The sequence below is a fragment of the Sylvia atricapilla genome, chromosome 8 (genome assembly GCF_009819655.1).
Source record: "Sylvia atricapilla isolate bSylAtr1 chromosome 8, bSylAtr1.pri, whole genome shotgun sequence".
NCBI classification, from domain to species: domain Eukaryota; kingdom Metazoa; phylum Chordata; class Aves; order Passeriformes; family Sylviidae; genus Sylvia; species Sylvia atricapilla.
In genome coordinates this window covers 5,923,080-5,944,597 of record NC_089147.1, presented here as the reverse complement: position 1 = coordinate 5,944,597, position 21,518 = coordinate 5,923,080, and the positions used below count along the sequence as shown (strand labels likewise).

General features: G+C 44.7%; 2 protein-coding genes across 2 annotated transcripts; both read right to left on the bottom strand.

The window, feature by feature from the left end:
- Positions 1–917: 917 nt before the first annotated feature.
- On the bottom strand, positions 918–10,919 carry SFXN4 (sideroflexin 4). Its single transcript, XM_066323498.1, has 14 exons — positions 10,875–10,919; positions 10,738–10,803; positions 9,906–9,980; positions 9,530–9,556; positions 9,385–9,439; positions 8,752–8,777; positions 7,287–7,337; positions 7,136–7,201; positions 6,953–7,021; positions 5,605–5,695; positions 4,452–4,567; positions 3,652–3,737; positions 2,458–2,572; positions 918–1,300 (listed from the first exon to the last, which is right to left on the bottom strand). Exons 1-14 carry the CDS (start codon positions 10,911–10,913, stop codon positions 1,223–1,225), a joined length of 960 nt encoding a protein of 319 aa, XP_066179595.1. The 5' UTR covers positions 10,914–10,919; the 3' UTR covers positions 918–1,222.
- Positions 10,920–12,210: 1,291 nt separating this feature from the next.
- On the bottom strand, positions 12,211–17,704 carry PRDX3 (peroxiredoxin 3). The gene is made up of 8 exons (XM_066323497.1): positions 17,699–17,704; positions 17,345–17,374; positions 17,194–17,269; positions 16,967–17,108; positions 16,110–16,245; positions 13,883–13,986; positions 12,900–13,065; positions 12,211–12,403 (listed from the first exon to the last, which is right to left on the bottom strand). Exons 1-8 carry the CDS (start codon positions 17,702–17,704, stop codon positions 12,350–12,352), a joined length of 714 nt encoding a protein of 237 aa, XP_066179594.1. The 3' UTR covers positions 12,211–12,349.
- Between the last annotated feature and the right edge of the window lie 3,814 nt (positions 17,705–21,518).

Sequence of the window (21,518 nt, the reverse complement as noted above, 5' to 3'; positions counted from 1 at the left end):
TCAGTGCCAAAAGCACACCAGGAATCTCTTCTTCAAAGAGCCCAGGTCTGCTGTTTTTCCTTACTTTGCTCTATGCTGCTTTCTTCCTGTAGGATGGATTGGGTTGGGCATCCATTGTTTTCCTTACACTGGGAAAAGAAATCCAATCTTCCAGCAATAGGAGAGCAGTGATCTGTGGAGTGTACTGTGCCCTAAGAAGTTAAATTATGGCATGCTTTGGAGGCTGCACTTGTGATAATCACTTTCACATAAATAATTTTATGTTATTTAGTGCATTTCCAACCTTGTCACACAGCCTTAGCAGCACCTCACATAACTACAGGCAGGGGTTGTAAGAGAGGTGGCTCAAAAATCACTGAGTCACAATCACAGGGTCTCCTGTAAGCTCTTTTTGCAGCTCTTCCCAGACAGCTGTGGGTTTCTAAATAATTTTATAGGATCAGCAAAACATAATGACACCACATCAGAAGAACTTTCTTTCTTTGGACAAACACTGCCAACCTGCAAAAGTCCTCATTGTCCACCCCAAGGTCAGAAAGACATGGGATCTCCTCATGGCTTCAGTGTGAAAAACAAGTTCTAAAGCTGAAGGGCCATCAGGCCTCACAACTCCTTCAAAGATATTTAGAAAGCCAGGAATTAACTGATAGTCAAGTTTGACACCCATTTCCTGAACACTTTTTAAACAACTAAATTAAAGCAATATTCTATTGCCATCAGGGTTGCTTTGCCTAATGTCACTTCAAGGGCTGCCTCACTCACATCTCATCCTCAAAATGAACATTGTTAGATCACTGAAAACATCGAAGTGTTCTGAGAAGAACCATCTGGATTTTACCCACAGGAGTGATGTCAAAGCCTTCACCAGCTGGGTTCCTGGAAAGAAGCACACCACAAGCTGCAGCAGCAGAACAAACTTACGTACTCAATAGTCGTTTAATTAAGAAACCAATCACCTGAGGAAGCACAGAACACAGGTTGTGACAAAGGCTGTGTTACAGTGCTTTTCTAGTACTTTTCAGCAGCAGGTGAGGTGTGTTAATGTGCCTCCAGGCTGGGGCTGGCAAAGCCACATTGCCAAGTTCTGCCTCTTTACAGCCCACACCATCGTACACCAGATCTGCACCTTTGCTACCACAGGATCACAATGCAGTCACAAAAGCCAGTGGTGCACTGAGAATTCACTTGGATCAGAGCACACATTTATACAGAAGAGCCAGGTCTAAATTCCCCTGTTGTAGAAGAACTCTGTTTCTTCTGTAGACGACAGAATTTCTGGTTCAAGGTCTGCTCGCTTTATCTGCAATGTAGGAAAAAAGGGAATCAGCACCACCACAGCCTGGTAAGTAGATGTTAAAGTCCTTGTTACTGCATTTGACTTTGCACAAATTCAAGTGCTGCACTCAGTATTTGGGATTTGAGGCTCTTTTTTATTTGGGGACTTGAGGGATTTTTTTGTTGTTGTTGTTTTGGGGCTTTTTTTTTTTTTTCCCTCCTACAACATTTTCTACATGTGCACTCATATGGGAAGAAATACTTACTATTTTAAAATAGTGACATTATCTCTGTTCACTATAGAGTCACAGAATCATTTAGGTGTGAAAAGATCTTTAGGATCACCAAGTCCAGCTGTAAATATATCTGGGTGACACAAAGGAGAATTCTGCTGTGGGCTGAGCCATTGGGAAGCCCAAAGGGTATCAACCAGCCCTAATCTCAGTACATAATTCCTCAGAAGTCCTCTCATTTATATTTGCTTTGTTGTCATAAGAGATTAAGAAATCTTAAAAAAACCCAAAAAGCTAAAATGCCAGAAAGTTTAGGCAAATAAAAGAAGGCACTGAAAATTCCAAGAGCCCAGTCTGTGATTTGCTAAGAATATTCACAGAGAGGAAACAAATGCAGAAAAGCTCCTCTCTCATTTGGCCTTCTCCAAAGCCTGAGGAGCTACATCCTCCATTTAAAACCTGCCAGGAAGCCACTCTTTCCCAGGGAACAGATAACACTTCCCAGTTCAGCAAGGCAGGGTGAAGAGATGTCACATGTGAGCAGGTTTACCTCTCCAGTGAGCTCATGCCGACTTTGTATGAGAGAAAAAATTCTCATCTACATCTTTCCTTTCTCCTGCAGGAATAATGCAGTGCTGGAAGAGCCTTGGCTTAAATCTTCAACATACTTCTCCTGACCTTGCTTGCTTCAGACTGTTGTGAAAGTCTGATAAATCCACATTGAAAAGTGTAAATATAAATAACACACAATGCAGCTCAGACCTCCAAAGTCCTGTGAGCCTCTGCCTGTACATGGCCCTTCACAAGCAGCCTCTCTGCTGCCCCATTTTACATGTACCAAATTAATCATGTTGATTTTTTAATATGTGGCCTTCAGACTGCTGGCCATTTCTGAAAGGCTGATTTAATGTCACAATAATTGTAAATCAATTCCTGTGAAAGGACTTACCTCCCCACACTGTGGGAACATACTGAATGAGACTGGTACCATCCCTGCTAGGACTGACATGACCACAAACATCCTCACTGGACCCAAAGCACGAGGGTTTTTAACCCATCTTGCTCTGTCCAAGACATTGAAAAAGTATGTCAGTATATTGAAAAATAACCTGACAGTGACACAAAGAGCATTAGCTACTATTTTACTAGTTGAAATGACACTGAAATTAGTAACAATCTAGGCTTATAACCATAAAATGTTTCCTTAATCTAGGCTTATAACCTGAAGATGCTTTCTTACTTCATTTCCTCTGTTCTTACTCTTAACTTCCTGTGCTTTCCCTTTGTTTTGTGCTTGCCTGCTGCATTTTCCAAGCTCAGACTGTCAAGATTAAGAAAAAAGTAACAAAAGGAGAGAAAGTACATTAGTGCTTTCAAGTGTCTCAGCTCCTTGATTAAGATTTTTCTCACATTACCCTCTTTCCTTACACATTTAGTTCCTGTGGGCCGCCCGACTCTGCCTTGTGCAAAAATGTATTGCTTGACATATATATTTAAAATTTAATTTTACATCTGTATTTGTCTTCTGGTAACAGGAGTTCCTTAAGCTGACAGGGAATCAATTTACGCAACACCAAACTACCTGACAGAGATGATCCCTACCTGTACTATTTACATAACAAAAGATCACAACCAAAAGCTCAGGGCAGGCTAAGAATCCTCTCAGAAAGCATACAATGGATTCTTAGGATACAGGGATTTAAAATGTTTAAAAGCAAGAACATGTTTTACAGTAGGTAGAAAACTATTTGGAAATAGTTTCAGTTGCAAATTCAAGTGCCACATTACCACTTCAAAAATACAAACTTAAGCAAAGTGCTGTGAACAACCTTGATACAGACATTGAAACTCAAATCTTAAGTTAGGAAACTGGAGGTAGGTAGGTGCCTGTCAGGAGAACAAAAACATGTTTCCTGCATTGGAGCAGAGAGGAAAACCTCATTCCTGCAAACCCTTGAAGCACAGGCTCAGACATAACCAGATTCACTTAATGATCTCCAAGAACCAAAGCAGCAGCTTCCCCCATCATCACTTCCAGCAAGGCAAGCAATACTGCAAACCCCAGAAAAACCCTGGCCAGTGGTACCAGCCAGACTGAAAAGCAGAGTACCACTGCCCAGGCACCCCCAGCAGTGCCTCTCACCTCTGCACACTGTGCATGAGCACTTCTGGCAGGAAGAAGGTCGTCCCAAACAAGACTGCTCTGGACAATGCCGTTTCCATAACAGCCTGCAGTGAGAGAGCAAAACAAGTGGTGTCTAAAGAGCGCCCTGGGCAGCTTCAAACGCTGCCTGCTTCCCTGAGTGCTTTTTTGTCTTACATTCTGGAGTTTAAAGCAACAGGTTAATGAGGGGTAACAACACCTATTAGAGGAATCATTTCTTAAATGGTAACTAAGAGGCAAATACTCTGCTTATGACTGAGAATTTCCTTAAAAGGAAGGTGAAACTACTGAGGAGTTTTCCTGCCATGATAATAATTTTGCTAAGACTTGCTTTTTAAAGTTGTGCTGAACTTCCTACAATTGGTTATACTTTCTGGGCATCCTAACTAGCCTGTGTTAAATCCAAACTTCTCTCTCCAGCTCTCCCCAAATCCTTATGCTCATGCAGTTGTTTCCACAATACAGGGCTTTTCTCAGAAGTGTCCCATCAGAAGATCCAAGAGTCTTATCTCCTTCTGGAGGTGAGCAGGGAAAACAGAAATGTCTGTGCCAATGTCTCTGGTCCTCAGCATATTGGTCTGGGGAGGCAGCCAACCCTTGATGACACAGAAGTTGTGGAACTTGGTTCCAGAGACCTAACCCAAGCCTGTCCAAAGATTCAACACCTGATGTGGGGTTCCTTGTTCAATATATCCAACCCTATCTACTTTCAGCATCACATTCTGCTCTTAGCAGGGAATGAAAGGCAAGTCAAAAAAGTCCTCCACTCCCTCACCTACCTTCTCACCAGCCTTCTTAGACACTCCTATAACATTGCCATTCCTGTCCATCACTTCTATCCCATTATCAAATTCCGGGCTTCTCACCATGGCCACAGTAAATGCACTGGTCAAACCTGCAGGGTTAAAGGGGATTTTGCTTTAATAGATCCAAAAGGACTGCCTCAATAGTAACATTCACAACGATGAGCATTTTCATTAACAGTTCAGTGGTTCACAACTGAATAACCTGACAGCTTAAAAAAACACTGCCCCATGAAAATCTACTAGAGACCTGATTCTTTTTTTCAGAAGTTTGAGAGAGACTGCAAGGCTGCAGTCCTAAAAGGTGCTTTGTCATTATGGATTCAGAGCTTTAAAATCACTTCCATCCAGCTCAAACTGTGAGTACTTAGTCTTAAGAAAAAGTGGAGGGATTTCTGTTGTGGTTTTGTCCTGCTCTGCATAAAATCCAGCATAGAAGACAAATCTTGAAAGGGAGAGGGTTTCAGAAAAGGCTGTATCCTGCATTGAAAGGAAGGGCATAGACTGTCAAACTGACCTTGCTTGAAAAAAAAGATTGCTGTTTTTATTAGTTCTTGCTAGGGCTATTCAATAAAGACATCAGTGTACCAGAGGACACTTTGCAAATGCTGGACTAACATTAATCAATTACCCTCAGGCTTTTCGCTACATTTGAGAAAATGGAAGCACATTTAACACCTGCTTCAAAGGAAACAAATCAAACTTCTATTGTAAGACCTCAAAAATATCTAAGTAGGCATCTCACATAACCTGAAACAAAAGAGATGATGCTTTTTAATTATGTCAATTTTCCCCTAAGAAAGGCCAAACATTTCTATAATGACAATAGAAACACAACTAATGACATTAAATAGTTAAACTTGTCCTGGTCCAACTTCACAGTGGCAGTAGAGCTGTTGCAGTAATGAACTGAGTCCCACCTTCCTTGCAAGATTAATCATAGCCTGCTGGAACAAGTCTCACTTTCTGCACTCCCAGAGCGATGTCGCACTCTGGTGTCACAGATGTGCCACACACACCAGGTCATGTCAGTGCCACTGCTCCTGCCCTCCTGATCTGTCCTGGTGCTTTCATGACAGGCAAATGCCCCTCAGGGCAGCTGCACGATGCACAGTTTGTTTCTACTCACCAAACAGAGGAGCAGGGAGCAGTTTTTTGACGACAAGTTGCATTAATGAGCTCTTCAAGGTGTAACGATTCATGAAGGTGAGAGGGAAAGCCTAAGGCATGGAGAGGACACAGGCACCTTCCATTGAAAAGATGTGCAGCATTTCAGTGTAACAGGTTAGGAAAACAAATCTGTGACTTAGTACATAGTTACCATCTATGAAAATAAACAAATGCCTTGGTTTAACATTCCAACAAAATATATGACTTCTCTAGTTAATGAAGTTTGTAATCACTCTTTTCGATAACAACAGAAAACATGATAAAAAAAGCATTCAACATTATTATGTAGAGGACAGCAGCAGTGTGAACACAAAGACAGAAAAAAGAAAAATAATTACCTCTGACTAATATTCCTTGGACATTCATCCAACTGCATTTTGTCACACACTCCTCTCTCCCCCAGACAGGAAATCTGGTTTACTTCTGTATTTTTCCTGATTCTCTGCAGTTTCAGTCCAATTCCATATTCCCATAATACACTTGCAGGAAGTTTCATTTAGGAATAAATGGCCAGGACACAAGCTGGCCCTCAGAGACTCCCCTGAAGGACAAAGGGAAGCACTCCCATGATGACCCACGGGCAGGGCTGCCTCCCCAAGTTTCTGTAAGCCCTGGGCAATCCTGGCCAGCTGGTTTGCCCTGCAGTGGGCAGAGGTGAAACTCTCCCTAACAGAGGCAAAAACAATCACATTTTTCTGCCAGAAGCTTATGAAAATCACTGTTTCTTGTGAGGAGAGGCATTACAGAGACATCTACATTTGTGATGAGTGCCATGATGATACCTGAGCTCATTCTGATGTAGCAAACCCCAGAAACCACAAATTCCTATTCCAGCAGAGAGCACAGGGTCAGCTCCCTCCTGGAAGACTTATCTCCCTGCATCTAGTGCAGTATTTTCATGGCTATGCTCTTCCTGGGATTTGAGCAAAAACTGTCCTGTACTGATGCTTGCAGATCTCACCACTTGTTTGGAGTTAGATCTCTTGCACAGCACCACATCAAAAATCAGCTACAACACCCCAGTGGCTCAGTCTGTGTAAACACTGGCCAGTTCCTCTCACTACCTGTTTGCTAAGCTTGCAAAACAATAAAGAAAACAACACAAGAGGAAGCATCAGGGGAAGCCAAGCAAAATAACAGCAGACAGATGATCAGAAAATATTATTATTCTGAACAGTTCTGTGGCAAGACATCAGAGTACAGCACCAGAACACAGTCCTGGAGGATATCTGGCACTGTGGTTACCTCAGTGCCTACTCCTTCTCAGGAGAGCTTGTTAGGAAAGCAACCATTGAGCAAATACTCACACCAACTAAGGCAGCATAGGAAATGGCTCCCAAGCCAAACAACATCTGCTTTTCCTGAACTGAATATTCCTAAGGACAGAAAAAACCCACACTGCATAAGTACATCGTAAAACACTTGCAAATCAAGTTCAAAATCACATTTGGACAATTAAGATGATTACAAAAATAAAAATCAACACTCACTTCAGCCTTTGGGGTGCCATTTCCATTAACCAGAGTGAATGTTGTGGTGTATGCATGAAACAGAAACTGCAGAAACAAGAGATTGTACCAAAAATTGAATTCAGGATTGAGACTAGAAGACCTTTAAAAGTAGAAAGAGAGGGGCAATTACCTGTGAAAAAAAAGCACGCCCTGCCTGGTGCTGAACAGATGAAACGATGACCTAAGAGGAAAAATGCACCAAAAAAATGAGGTTTGAAGAGTGTAGAGGTTTTTGGTGCAGGAGAACTGCTGAGGAACCACTGGCAGCATTGTCAGAAGCTCCAGCCAGTGCCTAAAGCCATCAGCCTTGGTTCTTCTCTTGTTCAGAGGTGACATGCTCATTTTTCCATTCAACAGACATGTACAAAGCATACATGGATAAGCACACAGACATATATAAAACACAGACACATAGTGGTAAAACATTATGTGCAAGAATATTGCAGCAAGATGGTTTCTTACTTAAAAGAAAAATGTATTTGTGCCTGTGAAGGTTAAATAGCTGCAAATAAATCAGCTAAGGTAACAAAAGTCTATTTAAAGAAATGATTGAGAAAGGGTCAGATTGTTTTTGCTGGGGATATGAATACTAACTTAGATCTAACTGATCTAATATCAAAGATTTTAGGAGTCAATTCCCAGCTTCTTCTCAGATTCAGACAGTGAATAAGAACTTCAGCTTTAATAAATCACAATCTTTCTTGAGGTTTCAAGCTCAAGGTGTGGAGCATTTTCAAAAAACAGAGTCAATCAAGATAAGAATACAAAATATTGAATAAGAGGAATGCTGAGAATCTCCAAAGCCTAAGAGAAGGCTTTTTAATTTAATTTAAAGTGGATCAACCATCTTTATTATTACTGCCAGCACTAACTCTAACCACATCTATTAAGCTGTAAATATCAAAAAGAAGTATTTCTACTAATTTTATTACTGCTATTAATGAATTTAACAGCCATCAAGATTTTCATTGTACTTTCTTAGCAGTGCCATGTAAGTTTATGCTGTTATGTCTGTATGGAATGACATTTCTCAGGATGGGCACTCACAGGCCAAGCCCAAACCCAAACAATCTAAAGGAACAAACATGCAAATAATTACAGCTACAAATTTTATGAACAAAAATGATGCCATTTTTGAGCCCAGTAACAAGAGTTTATTTTTATATCTTTGGTAATTTACTGACAGCACCATTTCCTACTTGCAAATGCACCATCCACAAAAGAAAAAAATAATACTCTGGGTCTGAGACACAGAACACAAGGCTCCAACTCCTTCCCACTGCAGTTCCAGATTGTTGAGGCTGAACAGACCAAAGCCAGGCCTTGCCCTCATTGCTGAGTGATCTCACCTTGCATCAGAAAGCTGCCCTTCCCACATGAACAATCTCTTGGAATGCTGCTGAAGAAGGGTAACTAACAGCTTTGGACTTCCAGGAAGATTCTTTAAGGGCTCGATTTCCAGGTTACTGTCCTTCAAACAGCTGGTGCTGAAGCTACAATAAAGCCCCAAAACTTCCATCCCCTCCCTCCAATCCCTGGCTATGGAAAATGGAAGCCTTGCTGAATGCACACTGGCATTTTTCATGGTTACTCACCAAGGGAAGAGTTATGGGCATGAAAGCTAAAAAGAAAGAAAACTTTATTTTAATAAAAAAATAACATCTGTGAGGGCAGGTGGATGGTCTTGAGCAGAAAATTCCCCCAACTTCCCTATCTATTTCCATCTCCAAGTAAAACACTGCCCACAAACACCAGCATCACCATTAACTTCAACCGTAAGCTTTATCTCTAAATATGAGTAAATAGCCTCAGTATGGTTATATCTGATTAACAACCTGTGCTGCCTAAACAAAACCCCAAGCACACTTGATCTGTCACCAGAAAGTAAATTCATCCAGCAGCCACAGCCATCAAGGGAAAAACTTAAATTATAGCAGACAGTTAAATGTGGAGGGATTTGGGAACTTATTCTGCAGCAACAAGAAGCAGAGACTAATCAGAGTGTTTCTATCTAGATGAGCAGATTATCCAGGGGAGAAATTCCTCCACAGGACCATGGGAATAAATAAATAAATCTTTAACACATATAAATTGCAACTAACAGAAGAGTCTGCTTCTTTTCCTATATGGAGAAGAGTGTCACTGTGGTGTCACAGCAGCTCTTTACTATGAGCTATTCCCCCCTGATGCTTCAGTCACACACATAAAATTCACTTAAGGGAACCTACCTGGAGGTCTAAGCAAAACAGGAATTATCTTGTCTGTATCAGGATGTACACTGGACTTAAAAAGAAAAAAAAAAAGTCAGATTAGAACATCTTTGCCATACTTGAATAAGGAAAAAAAAATCATCTAAATATTTTGTAAACTTACCAGGCTTAGCAAGAAGGCTTGTTTGGTCTACAACAGTTGGAAAATTAGGTTAGCAATTAAATTTCAGAAGATGCTGGGTAAAATCTCCTTTTAAAATTTATTCGATGTCTTTTTCTAATCACTTTCTTTTACACAAAGAGTTTATATTTATATATTCCTTTAATTGTATTTTCCCCTAAAATTTCTCTCCATACACTCCCTTTTGAATATTAAGCACTCACATCCCGTGGGCTGTGTAACAGCACCAAAGCAGACACTAGGGCAGAACAGAAGGTTAATTTTAAAAAGTTTAAACTAGTAGGTATTTTAGAACATAAAACAACAATTAAATATGGCTAAACACTTTTGCTACGGCTTTAACTGCAGTCCAACATACCTGATTATTCTGTATTGGTTCATTTAGGGTCTTCTCATCGGTTTGTATTAATAACCGGCTTCTTTTTATTTCATCCTGTATTTGAGAAAAAACCCCAAAACAAACAAAAATCCCCTCAGATTTCAATATTCTGAGTGCAATATATCAGCCATAAAACATCACAAATACAAACCTAGAAACTAATGATGTACCTGTTCCTCACCTGAGCAGTGAAAGCAGGAAGACAACTAGACACAATGAATTCACAATCACAGAAACTTTTAAACTCTTGGGATAATTCAACTGCAGGCACAGGTCTGAGCAGGGCTGCTGAGATGGTTGTGGATGAAACGTCCCTTGGTTTATGCAATCAGACAGGGAAGTGCACACACGTGTATTTCTGCTTATGGTAGAACTGTGGAACGCTTCGGGTGGGAAGGGACCTTAAAGCCCACCGAGGGCCACCCCTGCCCCGGGCAGGGACACCTTCCATTATCCCGGGGTGCTCCAAGATCCCTGCCCTTGGACACTTCCAGGGATCCAGGGGCAGCCACAGCCTGGGCCAGGGCCTCCCCACCGCAGAGGGAACAATTTCTTTCTGCTGTATCATCTAAACCTCCTCTCTGTCAGTTTAAAGCCATTCCCCCTTGTCCTATCACTCCGTGCCCTTGTCCAAAGCAGCTCCCTGGCTCCCTTGCAGCCCCTTCAGGCACCGGAACGTTACATTCACTGCTACATTGCTCATGTATTCCCCTTTGCTCAGCAGCCCTGCAGTGAGCCCGTTCCTCAGCCCGGCAAAGCCACAGTCCCTGAGGCCTCTCGCTCATCTCGACCCTCCCCGCGCCGGACTCACGGAGGACTTGAGGAGCAGCAGCGGATCCAAGGCGTCCGCCCAGAGGAGAAACCTCTGGAAGAAAGACTGAAAGAGACGAGGCGTTATTTCGGCCCTTCCCTAAGCACGGCCCGTCCCCACATGCCCGCAGTCCGCACCTGCCCCTCCGCCCTGCACAAGCGCAGGTTGGCGTCCATGGAGGCGCGGCGGCGGAAGCGCGGCCGGGCCCGGTCCGCTGCCGCACGCTCCGCCCGGGCACAGAGCCGCCGCGCCGGGGCCGCGCTGCGGGCGGCGCATCGCCCCGGGGAGAGTCCCCGCGGACTTTTCCTTTTCCAGAGCCTTCCCCGGGGAGGCAGGGCCCCATGGCATTTTCCCTTTCCTGCGGCTTGCCCTGGGATGGCAGAGCCGAGGAGCTGGGCTGCGGAGAAAGCCTCCGCTGGACGGCGGAGGGAGGAGAAGGCCGGGCCAGTGAAGGTCGGGGTGTCGCGGTCCCGCAGGCACAAACTCTCGAGGGTTGCTGGGAACAATTCCACGGTTAAATACCAGGTTTGTTTGAGCAATTCCACGGTTAAAATACCAGCTTTATTGGGAACAATCCCACGGTTACATTTCACCAAACACTGGGACTGGAAAGATTTGCGCGCAGCGGAACCTGGAGCATCAGCCGGCACGGCACCACTTCAGTCTCATTTTTTAATCCTTTGTTACACTGGAGCATTGATCCCCAGTATAAAGCTAACTTAGGACACCTTGCGCTTCTCTGCTCAGAGGGACAGAGGATGAAAAGCAGAAACTCACTGTGTGTTGTATTAATCTCTACAGCCCCTCCAGGGCTTGTTCCCCTGGGCGGCTGTGAACTGCTGTGAACAAAGGTGCAGGACAGAGCTCCTGAGGCAGCAAACACACCCAATTCCTTCAAAACAGAGAAACAGGGCTTAGGGGGAAAGGGAAAGGAAAGCAAAGCACCACACCTGCTGCTAGGCCACGTTAAGATTATTTTATTACAGCTGGAGAGATGCTACATCAGCTTCAAGCAGTACAAGAGTCAAGCAAATTCAAGTGAAAGAAAACTTGCCATGAAGCTTGTTAGAGCTCCTGAGCAGCTGCACTTTTTTTAAATGACACATATTTACATTCATTCCATGTTTTAGTGCATTTATACACAAAACCAATGATTTTTTACTTGTTACATTCATCTCTTCCTCTTCAAAATTCATTACAAACCATGTATCAAAATTCTGTCCTTGTTTTATTTCGATTTTTTTTTTTTTGACAGAATTTTATGTTGTGTGAAAAAATGAAATGCAGGACATTTTCTGGTCCAAAACTAGTTAAAGAAAGAGGGAAAAGCCAGTGGAAGAAAACTGTAACTTGTGTACTCATCACATTCAGGAAGATGATTTAACGGTCACAGAAATTCATGAAACTGAAGTTGCAGAAGACAGGGGGAAAGCCTTAGTTTTACCCTTTTAAAGCAAGACAAGGGAGTCAGTAAATATTTCAGCATTTAACTTCTTCTTAAACATGAGAAAATGAGATCTTTTATTTTTATTATTAATTTTTTACAATCATAGCTGTTTTCCTAATGTCTTCAGCGGATGAAACTAGAAGTTTTGTCCACATATTTGAGTGTTTATTTATGCACTTTTTCAAAATATTCTTTGGAACCTTCTGGGCTTGGTTTGATCTGTCAAGAAAAGAAAGTTTAGTTATTACTTGGTACAGTAAAAAAATTACAGATTTGACACTTTATCCAAGAAAATCCATGCATACTTTATAAACAGAGTAATCTATTTCTGTTTCTGCACTTGGTTGAAAGACAAAAGCCTAGATCATGTACAGCTCCTACCTGAAAACTTTAGGTATAAACCACATTTTTCCTCTTAAATTACACCACATTAAATAAGTACGAAATCTGAACTCAGTTAGTGGAGAGTCCAAGTCAAACCTAGAGTTTTGAACACAATTTGCATCTCCTCAAAGGAACCCATTAACTTCCCTCACAGAAATCCCACACTCAGACAGACTACATCAGCCCAACCGATAAAAGCTTCGTGTTTAGACAACAGGCACGGACTCAGTCAAACACCTCCCATCCATGTGGATCCCAGCCCTTCAGCCCAGCACAAAGTGGCCAGTGCCTATCTTTAGCAGGGTTATATTTAGCAGTGAGCAGCCCTCACCGTTGGGGAGTCTGGAGTCCAGTTGGCCGGGCACACCTCTCCGTGTGTCTCCACGAACTGGAAGGCCTTCACCAGGCGCAGCGTCTCCTCCACGCTGCGCCCCACGGGCAGGTCATTGACACTCAGGTGCTTGATGATCCCGTTTGGGTCGATGATGAACAGGCCTCTGCAATGGAGCAGGAGGTTAGGGAAGGCAAGTCACATTCCAAGGCCAAACACAAGGAACTGGATGCACAATTTCAGCGAGTAGCTCCTGTTAACTGACTGTAATTCCTAGTTACAGGCATCGGTTGAGAGCAGAACTACAGCATTTGGTGTGTTGTTTGTTAGCAGAGAGATCCACTGCTATGGTGCTGTGAAATTACATAGAGACCATTCAATCCAGGCAGACAGAGCAAAGGGAGAACTCCATGTTCCACCTGTACTTCAAAACTGAAAGATGGCATCCTGCCCACGTCTTTTTGGTCAAATCTGTAGGTGTAGAGTGAAGAGTTGCTTGTGCATTATGCTACTAAATTAAATCCTGTTGCGTACAAGTATTTGTGAAAACCAAAGTCCCAATCTTACCTTACTAACTAGCTTAATCTGTCAGTAAACAAATGTCAAAAGTTCCTGATCCAAAGTGATCAGGAACTGAAGGTTTCCAGAAGACTCCTACCCAATCCACTGTATCTCAGGGACTACTATGGAAAAAAATTATCAGAAATTGTCCTTCTATGCTGCTCTTCTTCATTAGTGACATGGAGTGCTCTCCCCCTCTCAAAGCAGAAGAGCTGGCTTTTCCTTCACACATTTTCAGAGAGGCCTGGAGCCATTCTCAGCTTCTTGGCCAAAATGGCCAGGGGCCCTTTCCCTAGGTGGGATCCAGCTATCCTGCAGCAGAAGACACCTCACAGTCTTCACCTGACACCATTTCCCCACAGGAGGGGACAGTGTCCCTTGTGTTAGGCTGCGTCACAGCACAGCCAGCAGGCCAGCCTTACCTCAGTGCTATGCCAGGTCCTTCCAGCAGCACCCCATAATCACGGGAGATCTGTTTTGTGAGGTCCGACAGAACTGGAATATTCATTTTGCCCAAACCACCGCTCTAGGGAATAGAGTAAGATTCCACTTGGTTATAAAAAGCTCCACAGGATCATCCTTCCTTGGCTGCTGAATTCCATGTTCTTGAGGGCACAGTAACAACAAAACACAACCACAGCATCTGCCCCATGAAAGTGAGTGCAGTGTTGCAAAGGGTTCGCTTTGTTTTATTCAGGAACAGTTTGTTTCTTAAGAAAGCAAAAATTTCTTTTGCACTGAGCATTTTAGGATTGCTTATTTTGGTGGTAAGAGGCTGCCAATGGCAACAGCCATAAACTTCCAGAAAATCTTCCTTTCTATCCTGTTCAGGAGCTTTGAATAGAAAAATTTCTACAGCATATTTAAGTGTTCGGAATTAAATAGGATGAACATGGTGGGGAGGGAAGGGAAACAAGCCTGTGAACAAACAAATTGTGGAGCACACATCTGATGTGGAACTGAGGGAGCTGAGGATATTTAACCTGGAGAAAAGAAGACTCAGGTGACCTTACCAGTCAACAACTACTTAAAATTAGGTGTAATCAGGTGGGGGTAAGCCTCTTCTCCCAGGTAACATGAGACAGGACAAGAGGAAATGGCATCAAATTGCACCAATATCGAATATTATCCAAAATTTCTTCACAGAAAGGATTGTCAGGCATTGGAACAGGCTTCCCAGGGCATGGAAAAATAACCATATGGATGTGACAGTTGAGGACATGGTTAGTGATGAACATGGTCATGGTGGTGGTGAGTTGGACTTCATGATCCTAGATTTCTTTTCCAACCTTAACAATTTTATGATTCCAAACACAATGCTCCTACCAGCACACTAAATATGTCAGAGTTCTGCTGCTCTGTTCAGTGTGCTTTTTTTCCTTTGGTTTTGCCTCCCACATATAAATTTAAATACTATTTGAAGAGTCAAACAAGATTCCTTTCAGTTTTGCCACATACTGAGACTGCAAGAGAGATAAGCTCTCTAACCTTGAAACAAGGCTGGAGTTTGTTAGCTTTGCTATTCTTGGCATCATCAGTGAATCACTGTGTAATCTCAGCCACTGAGACCCTGATCCTGCAAACATTTGTCTGCAACAGAGTTCCCCAAACAGAGCTTTGAGCACAGATGTCAGAGAAACCAAGGCTTCAGCCTCTCTGGGTGTCAGTTTCCTGCCTGTGCCACCCTGGAATTCTTTCCACCCTGTGCAGGGGGTTTTGACTTGGGCTCGATGATCCTTGTGGGTCCTTTCCAACTCAGAATAGTCTGTGCATCTGTAAAATGCACGACTGATGTACCCTGAACACCTTTGGGATAAAGCTGAGAAATCAGGCCACAGTCACACTGCTGAGCTTTCAACAAAGCATGCAAAAAAGAAATACTCTTGACAGGCTCAGCCAAGGTGTATCAAATGCAGCAAACTCTCCTTCCTCCCCTGCATGTTCAGTGGTGCCAGAAGGCACCCAGCCTGCAGCACTCCTGCTGTCCACACAGGCACTTCTGCACCTTTCTGGGACACCTGTGGTTCTCTACAACTGCCTGAACCAGGGAGATGCTTTATATCATCAAAAGCATGTATTTTTATATACATCTGAAAGAGGTTGCTCTCCAGTAAAAGGCTGTCTTCATCACTTTCCTCAAGAAAGCCAAAATCCTCCACTTGTACTGCAAGAACAGAACCCTTTCAGCAAGTGAATTAATGATACAAGTGCTCCAATAAACTGGTGGTTCTTCTGCTTCCATCCTGAACCCACCACTGTTTTAACAGTAATGACTGAACAGCTGCTGCTCCTTTTCTGTGACAGTTTTTGGGCATTATCAGCTGACACAGGCGTTTCAGGACAGTGATATGTAAACTGAACATTTGTCTTTTGAGATAAATGTACAAGGATACAATGTTACCAACAAGGCTATCATCACAGCAAAACAAGTTAAAAACCCAAACCAAGTAATTTAAAAAAAGGGAAAGAAAACAAAAGACAGAGGTCAGAATTATGTAATCAAATGTGGAAGTTGACTGCATATGACTTTAGGAAATCTATTAAAAATCAGCGTTGGCACAATTATTTATTCAACTCCTCTTCTCTGGAGCTGTTGTGAAAAGAAACCAAATCAACAGAGAAAGCCCTAAAAAGATACTCAATTCCTACCTTTCGTGGTGTGTTTATCCAGGCCAGGTGACTAAAATGAGAGTCCACTGAAACTGCCACCACATCACAGTTCACGTCACGAAATTCATTTGCCTTGTTGCTGAAAGCCACAATTTCCGTGGGGCAGACAAAGGTGCTGGTGGGAAGACAGATCAGGCTGCAATAATTCTGTCATCTTCTCTAGAGAAGACTCTCTTGTGTGTTTCTAGGCATGAATGCAGCACAGGGTTTTCTTTAGACTGATAATTTTAGCCTGCTCAAGATTACTTTTGATCTCAAACCAACAGCTGTACAACAGTCACCAGTTACCTTCTCAGAGTTCTGGATATATTCCTTACAAAGATGGAGAAACTGTCTCTGCTAGAGATTCTCCAGAGTTTCTGGAAACTAGAGCAGAAAGGTCTGCATGTTAAACCCTTCTCCATGTGCCCACATGCACCAGGATGCTCTTGGCAATTCAAGTCTTCTGAGCAGACTGCCCCCCAAGCTGCCGTGTTTTGAGCTGAATGAAGTTGTGTATCTGCAGTTCTGCTGGCCTTGCTGCTTCAGGGACAGAGTCTCCAAGGCAGCCCCAAATGGCAAGGCAATGCCCTCACCCCTGGGATGTGACTGTAACAGGAACCACAGCCAGCTCCTGATGCAGTCCCCGCAGCTAGAAGATGCTCTCCAGCCACCCTATCACTGCTTTAACCCACAATGGCCGTGTGCCCTCAATCTTATCACTCACGCCCTAGAAACAGGCGCATCTGCCCTGCAAGACTGGCTGGAATCGGGCAAAACCACAACGACCTGCAGCGCCTGCGATGACCTTCAGCGGGGCAGAAGGCCCGTCGGGAAGGGGAGAAACGCGCACTCACAAGTCCAGGGGGTAGAAGAAGAGAACCAGGTATTTCCCCTTGAAATCATCTAGGCTCAGCTCCTTGAACTCTCCGTTAACGACGGCCGTCCCCTTGAAGTACGGGGCGTGCTGGGTCACGGCCGCGGCGAACCGCGAGGAGCCTGCGGAGGGGAGAAGGCCGAGAGCTGCGGGCCGGGCCCGGGGGCGCTCCCGGGGCGCGTCCCCCGCCCGTCCTCCCGCACTTACCGAGGCTGAAGTGCCGGCGGGCGCAGGCCGGGGGCCGTGCCGTGCCCCTCCTCGCGGCGGCGGCGGCCACGGGCACCTGCGGGGACAGGGAGGGGCAGGGAGGTGAGCGCACGGCGGGGCCGGGCTGGCAGGCCGGCGGGCCCGCACTCACCGCGGCGCGGAGCAGCCTCCCCAGCGCGGCCATGGCGAGCGGCGGGCGGAGCGGGGCGGGCCGCGCCGCCGGGGGCGGGAACCCAGCGGGCCGCGGGGGACGGGCACGCACAGGATCGGAGAATCCAGCGGCCTGGGAAAGGATTCTCCCGCCGCCGAGTCCGGCCTGCGGCCGCCGGACACCAGCGGGTCAGCCACACCATGGCACCGAGGGCCGCGGTCAGGCTTTTCTTGAGCACCTCCAGAGACGGTGACTCCACCACATCCCTGGGCAGCCCATTCCAGTGTCTAATCTCCCTTTCTGTGAAGAAATCCTTCCTAATGTCCAACCTAAACCTCCACTGGTGCAGCTTGAGGCCATGTCGTCTTGTCTCGCCATTTATTACCCGAGACCAGAGCCCGATCCCGACCTCTCCTGTCAGGGAGTTGTGGAGAGTGACACAACTGAGCCTCCCCCATCTCCCTGCTCCTCACAGGACTTGTGCTCGGGACCTTTCCCCAGCTCCGTTCCCTTCTCTGCACCTGCTCCAGCACCCCAATGCCCCTCCAGAACTGCCCAGAACTGGGCCCAGCTTCGAGGTGTGGCTTCACCAGCGCCCCGTCCGGGCTGAGCCCCGGCCTCACACGGGTGGTGCTGTTTGCTGTGTGCTGATACAGCCCGGCCTGTGCCCAGAAACCTTCCACACACACACTTACAGCCGCCTCTGACATTACTGAACTCACTCGGATTACAGTTACAGAATCACAGAATATTCTCAGTTGGAAGCAATACACAAGGGTCATCAAAGCCCAGCTCCTGGCCCTGCACAAAACACCCCAAGAGTGACACCGTGTGCCTGAGAGCGTTTTCCAAACACTTCTTGAACTCTGGCAGGCTTGGTGCTGTGCCCACTTCCCTGGGGACCTCCTTCCAGCACCCAATCACCCTCTGTTTTTCCTAAAACCTGGTGGTTTTTCTAATACACAACCTAAACCTCCCCTGACTCAACTTCACGTGGTTCTCTCGGCTCCTGTCAGTGATCACCACAGAGCAGGGAGCAGTGTCTGCCCCTCCTCTTCCTCTCACAAAGGAGTTGTAGACTGCAATGTGTCAGTGTGTTGTCCCTCAGTCTCCTCCAGGCTGAACAGACCAGGTGCCCTCAGCCGCTCTTCATACAGCATCCTCTCAAAGCCCTTCACCATATTCAAAGCTGCTAACTTGTTTTTTGGGGGTTTTTTTTGTTCCTTCATCTTAACAGTTAAACCAAGTTGAACTCGGTTTCTCTTCTTGGTTTTAGTAATTTCTGCTTTCACATATTTATTAATATCCATGACATTTTAGAATGGGTGAACCTTGTGAATTAGAGAAAAGTCTTGCTCTGCCAGCAGGATAAGCTCAGCCATCAGCATTGGGGGCAAAGCCAAAGGCAGCCAGAGCAACGTCAGCTACCCCTGGGATGAACTCAATGAATGCTAAATCTATACTTCTGAACTTATTCCTGGTACTGATGCATCTGCATGGTTCAGTCACCTCTGTAATAGTGAAACCTCTGAGCCTTCAAAAGAGGTTCAAAAGAGGTTGTGTTCAAACTGCCTGTTGGGGTTAATAACTAGCTGGGGCAGTATTAGTCGGTGTTGTACAGAAGTGTGCTGAGACCTTTCTCAGGCATTTAACATCATGGCAAATTTCAGTCACTGGCACCTTGAATTTATTAATCCAGATGTAGCCAATGACAGCTGAAAATGTGTCTCTGAAAATCTTTTTTAAATAAAAAGTAATTCCTAGCAGAGCAGCCAGAATAATGTTATCTACTCAAAACATGAAAGTGGAAGTGAATGAACAATTTCTACATTCGAAAGTATGTCAGATAGAGTGTGGATGAGCTTTGCCCTAGTCTGCAGCCTTGGATTAGGACAGAGAAGGAGCGATTGTGGAGATTGTGACCAGGGTAGAGGTGTGGGAGGGCTTTGTGCCATTGCTGAGGGCTGCAAGCAGAGCAGTGAGCAGTAAAGCTGAGCCTGGGACACCTGTGGAGCAGTGGCTGTAGATGGACAGCAAAACCATCAGCCATTACCTGGGCTGATTCTTTTCAGAGCAGGGCAGGATGGCATGACTGCATGCAAGAAATACCTGGCACATGCCCTCGGACACAGAGATGTGCTCACCCAGACGAGTGCCCTGGGGCTGGGCAGCAAACTGTGTGCCCAGGGATGGCCGGGTTCCTTTCCCTCAGCAGTGGGAGCTGCATTGTGGCAGCCAGAACAGGGCTGTTGCTCGGATTTCCTGAGGATGGCTGTCTCATCCACAGATGATTATTCACAAAACTTCGAAGTTGATGTATTCTAAACCAATGCCCTTCCCCCCCCCCCCCCCCCCCCCCATCCCCGGAAAGTTATATTTGTTTAAAACTCTTTGTTTAAACTCTTGGCTTGCAGGTGGGGAAATATTGCTCATGCTTTGTTATGGTGGCAACAAAATTCAGCTTCTCAGACCTCTGCGCAAAAGCTTGAAACACTGCCATTTAATGGGGGCTACTTTCGATTTTGCTTTTGTAAAATGAGCATCCCTGCAATCTGAAGATGGACCTTGTCACTGCCAAAGTGCACCTGATAAAAGTTGTTCTTTTTCCTCAGCTCTGGCTCTGGCACAGGCTAGAACAGCTACTAAACCTGGTTCTTATTGACATCCAAAGCTCAAAATAAATCTACTGAGTGATACTATATGCACATCTATTTCCAAATCTTGTTAGTTGTCTCCTTTGCTGTCTTTAAGCCTGATTCAAATTGACTTGTGAAGTTGGTGAAAGACTCTCCAGGGATTTCAGCAGGCTTTAAGGAGAAGTTGGTATACAAGGTGCAGAGTAGTCCAAAAGGCACTCGAATGGATAATAGGAGATGTGAATGTTCTTTTCGGTTAGGATACTTATCTGCCTGCTCCCATTTTGTGCCTCTCTTTTCCTATCTGGAAATAGTAAATGATGTCTTTCTGGTGAAAAACTACAAGATCCGTTGATAAAAAATACTAGACAATCCTTGTGTGTTGTTTCCATTATTGTTTTGTAAATGTTAGATTTTAAAGAGCTCTTTGAAAGATCATCTCTCACACAATAAAATTTTTGTGAAAAAGTAGCTGTTTCTCTCTAAACTTGATGAAAGGGATAAGCAAATCCCAAATCAGAACTGCTGCTGTGGATCACTGAGTGGCAAATTCTGTGCAGAGTATGGAATACATATATCTGCTTGTTTAAAAATAAAATCTGTTCATCTTCTAGAAGGTTATGTTATTCCATGTGATCAAATGCTGTAACAATCACTTGTCCTCTACCTTGAGGAAATAGATAACTGACAAAGAGGCTGGGAAACGGAAAAAAAAAAACAACAACAGAAGTATAAACACTTTTATCTAAACCAAAGCAAAAAGTTTGGCTTAGGCAACACGATGCATCACCCTGTGACTGTTGGTAGATGGCAGCCTCTGTCCTTGCACACAGGGGCGCTGGAAAATATTCCAGCTGCCTGCAAATGCTCTCACAGGCCTGTGTGCTCCCACCTGCTGATACCCAAGCTCAGCAGGAGGAGGAAGAATTTGGCCGTTCGTAGCAATAAGTTCCAGAAGCAATTCCAAGCACAGTCCAGCTTAGGGCTAATCATGACCGGCCTTTACCGCATTAATTAAGTGGTAGAGCATGGATATAGGAGATAGCTGCTGGTAGGGTATGTTTCCAGTTGATAAGTACAGGCAAAAGCCTTTCTGACATCTGGTTCAGCGAGGGTCTCATCCTTGCCTTTGGAGGCGGCCGTGCAGAGGCCGGGCGGGTTTCTCTGGTGGCAGGATCAAACTGGGTTTCTCTGGTGGCAGGATCAAACTGGGTGTGCTGCCGCTGTGTTTTCTGGCTGGAGCTGTGCGAGCCCACCCTGCCGATGACTCATCCTTCGAGTGGCTCAGAATATCACACTGTGCCTCGCTGCCTCCCTGTTCCTATTACACTGATGCATTTGGGTCTCGCTCGGTGTTGGCGTTTCATTTACAAACCTCGCTTTTCCCATAAAGGGAAGATGGCTGCCAGCCCGGCTTCACCCTGATGTTCAGCACATTGAGGTTTTTTAGGAGCCTCTCCTGAATGACTTCAGATGGAAATTTTAAAGCACATTTTTAAAGCACCTTAGAAAGCACATTTTTCAGAATATGAAATATT

Excerpts from the sequence above, each read along its gene's own strand:
- PRDX3 (XM_066323497.1), bottom strand. Across the intron at positions 16,246-16,966 it reads TTCTTCTACCCCCTGGACTT|CACCTTTGTCTGCCCCACGG; the intron begins GTGAGTGCGCGT and ends TCTTCCCACCAG. Across the intron at positions 13,066-13,882 it reads GGACCTGGCATAGCACTGAG|AGGCCTGTTCATCATCGACC; the intron begins GTAAGGCTGGCC and ends GCTCCATTGCAG.
- SFXN4 (XM_066323498.1), bottom strand. The coding sequence starts at position 10,913 with ATGGACGCCAACCTGCGCTTGTGCAGGGCGGAGGGGCAG. Across the intron at positions 10,804-10,874 it reads TGTGCAGGGCGGAGGGGCAG|TCTTTCTTCCAGAGGTTTCT; the intron begins GTGCGGACTGCG and ends CGTCTCTTTCAG. Across the intron at positions 9,557-9,905 it reads AACCAATACAGAATAATCAG|ACCAAACAAGCCTTCTTGCT; the intron begins GTATGTTGGACT and ends CAACTGTTGTAG.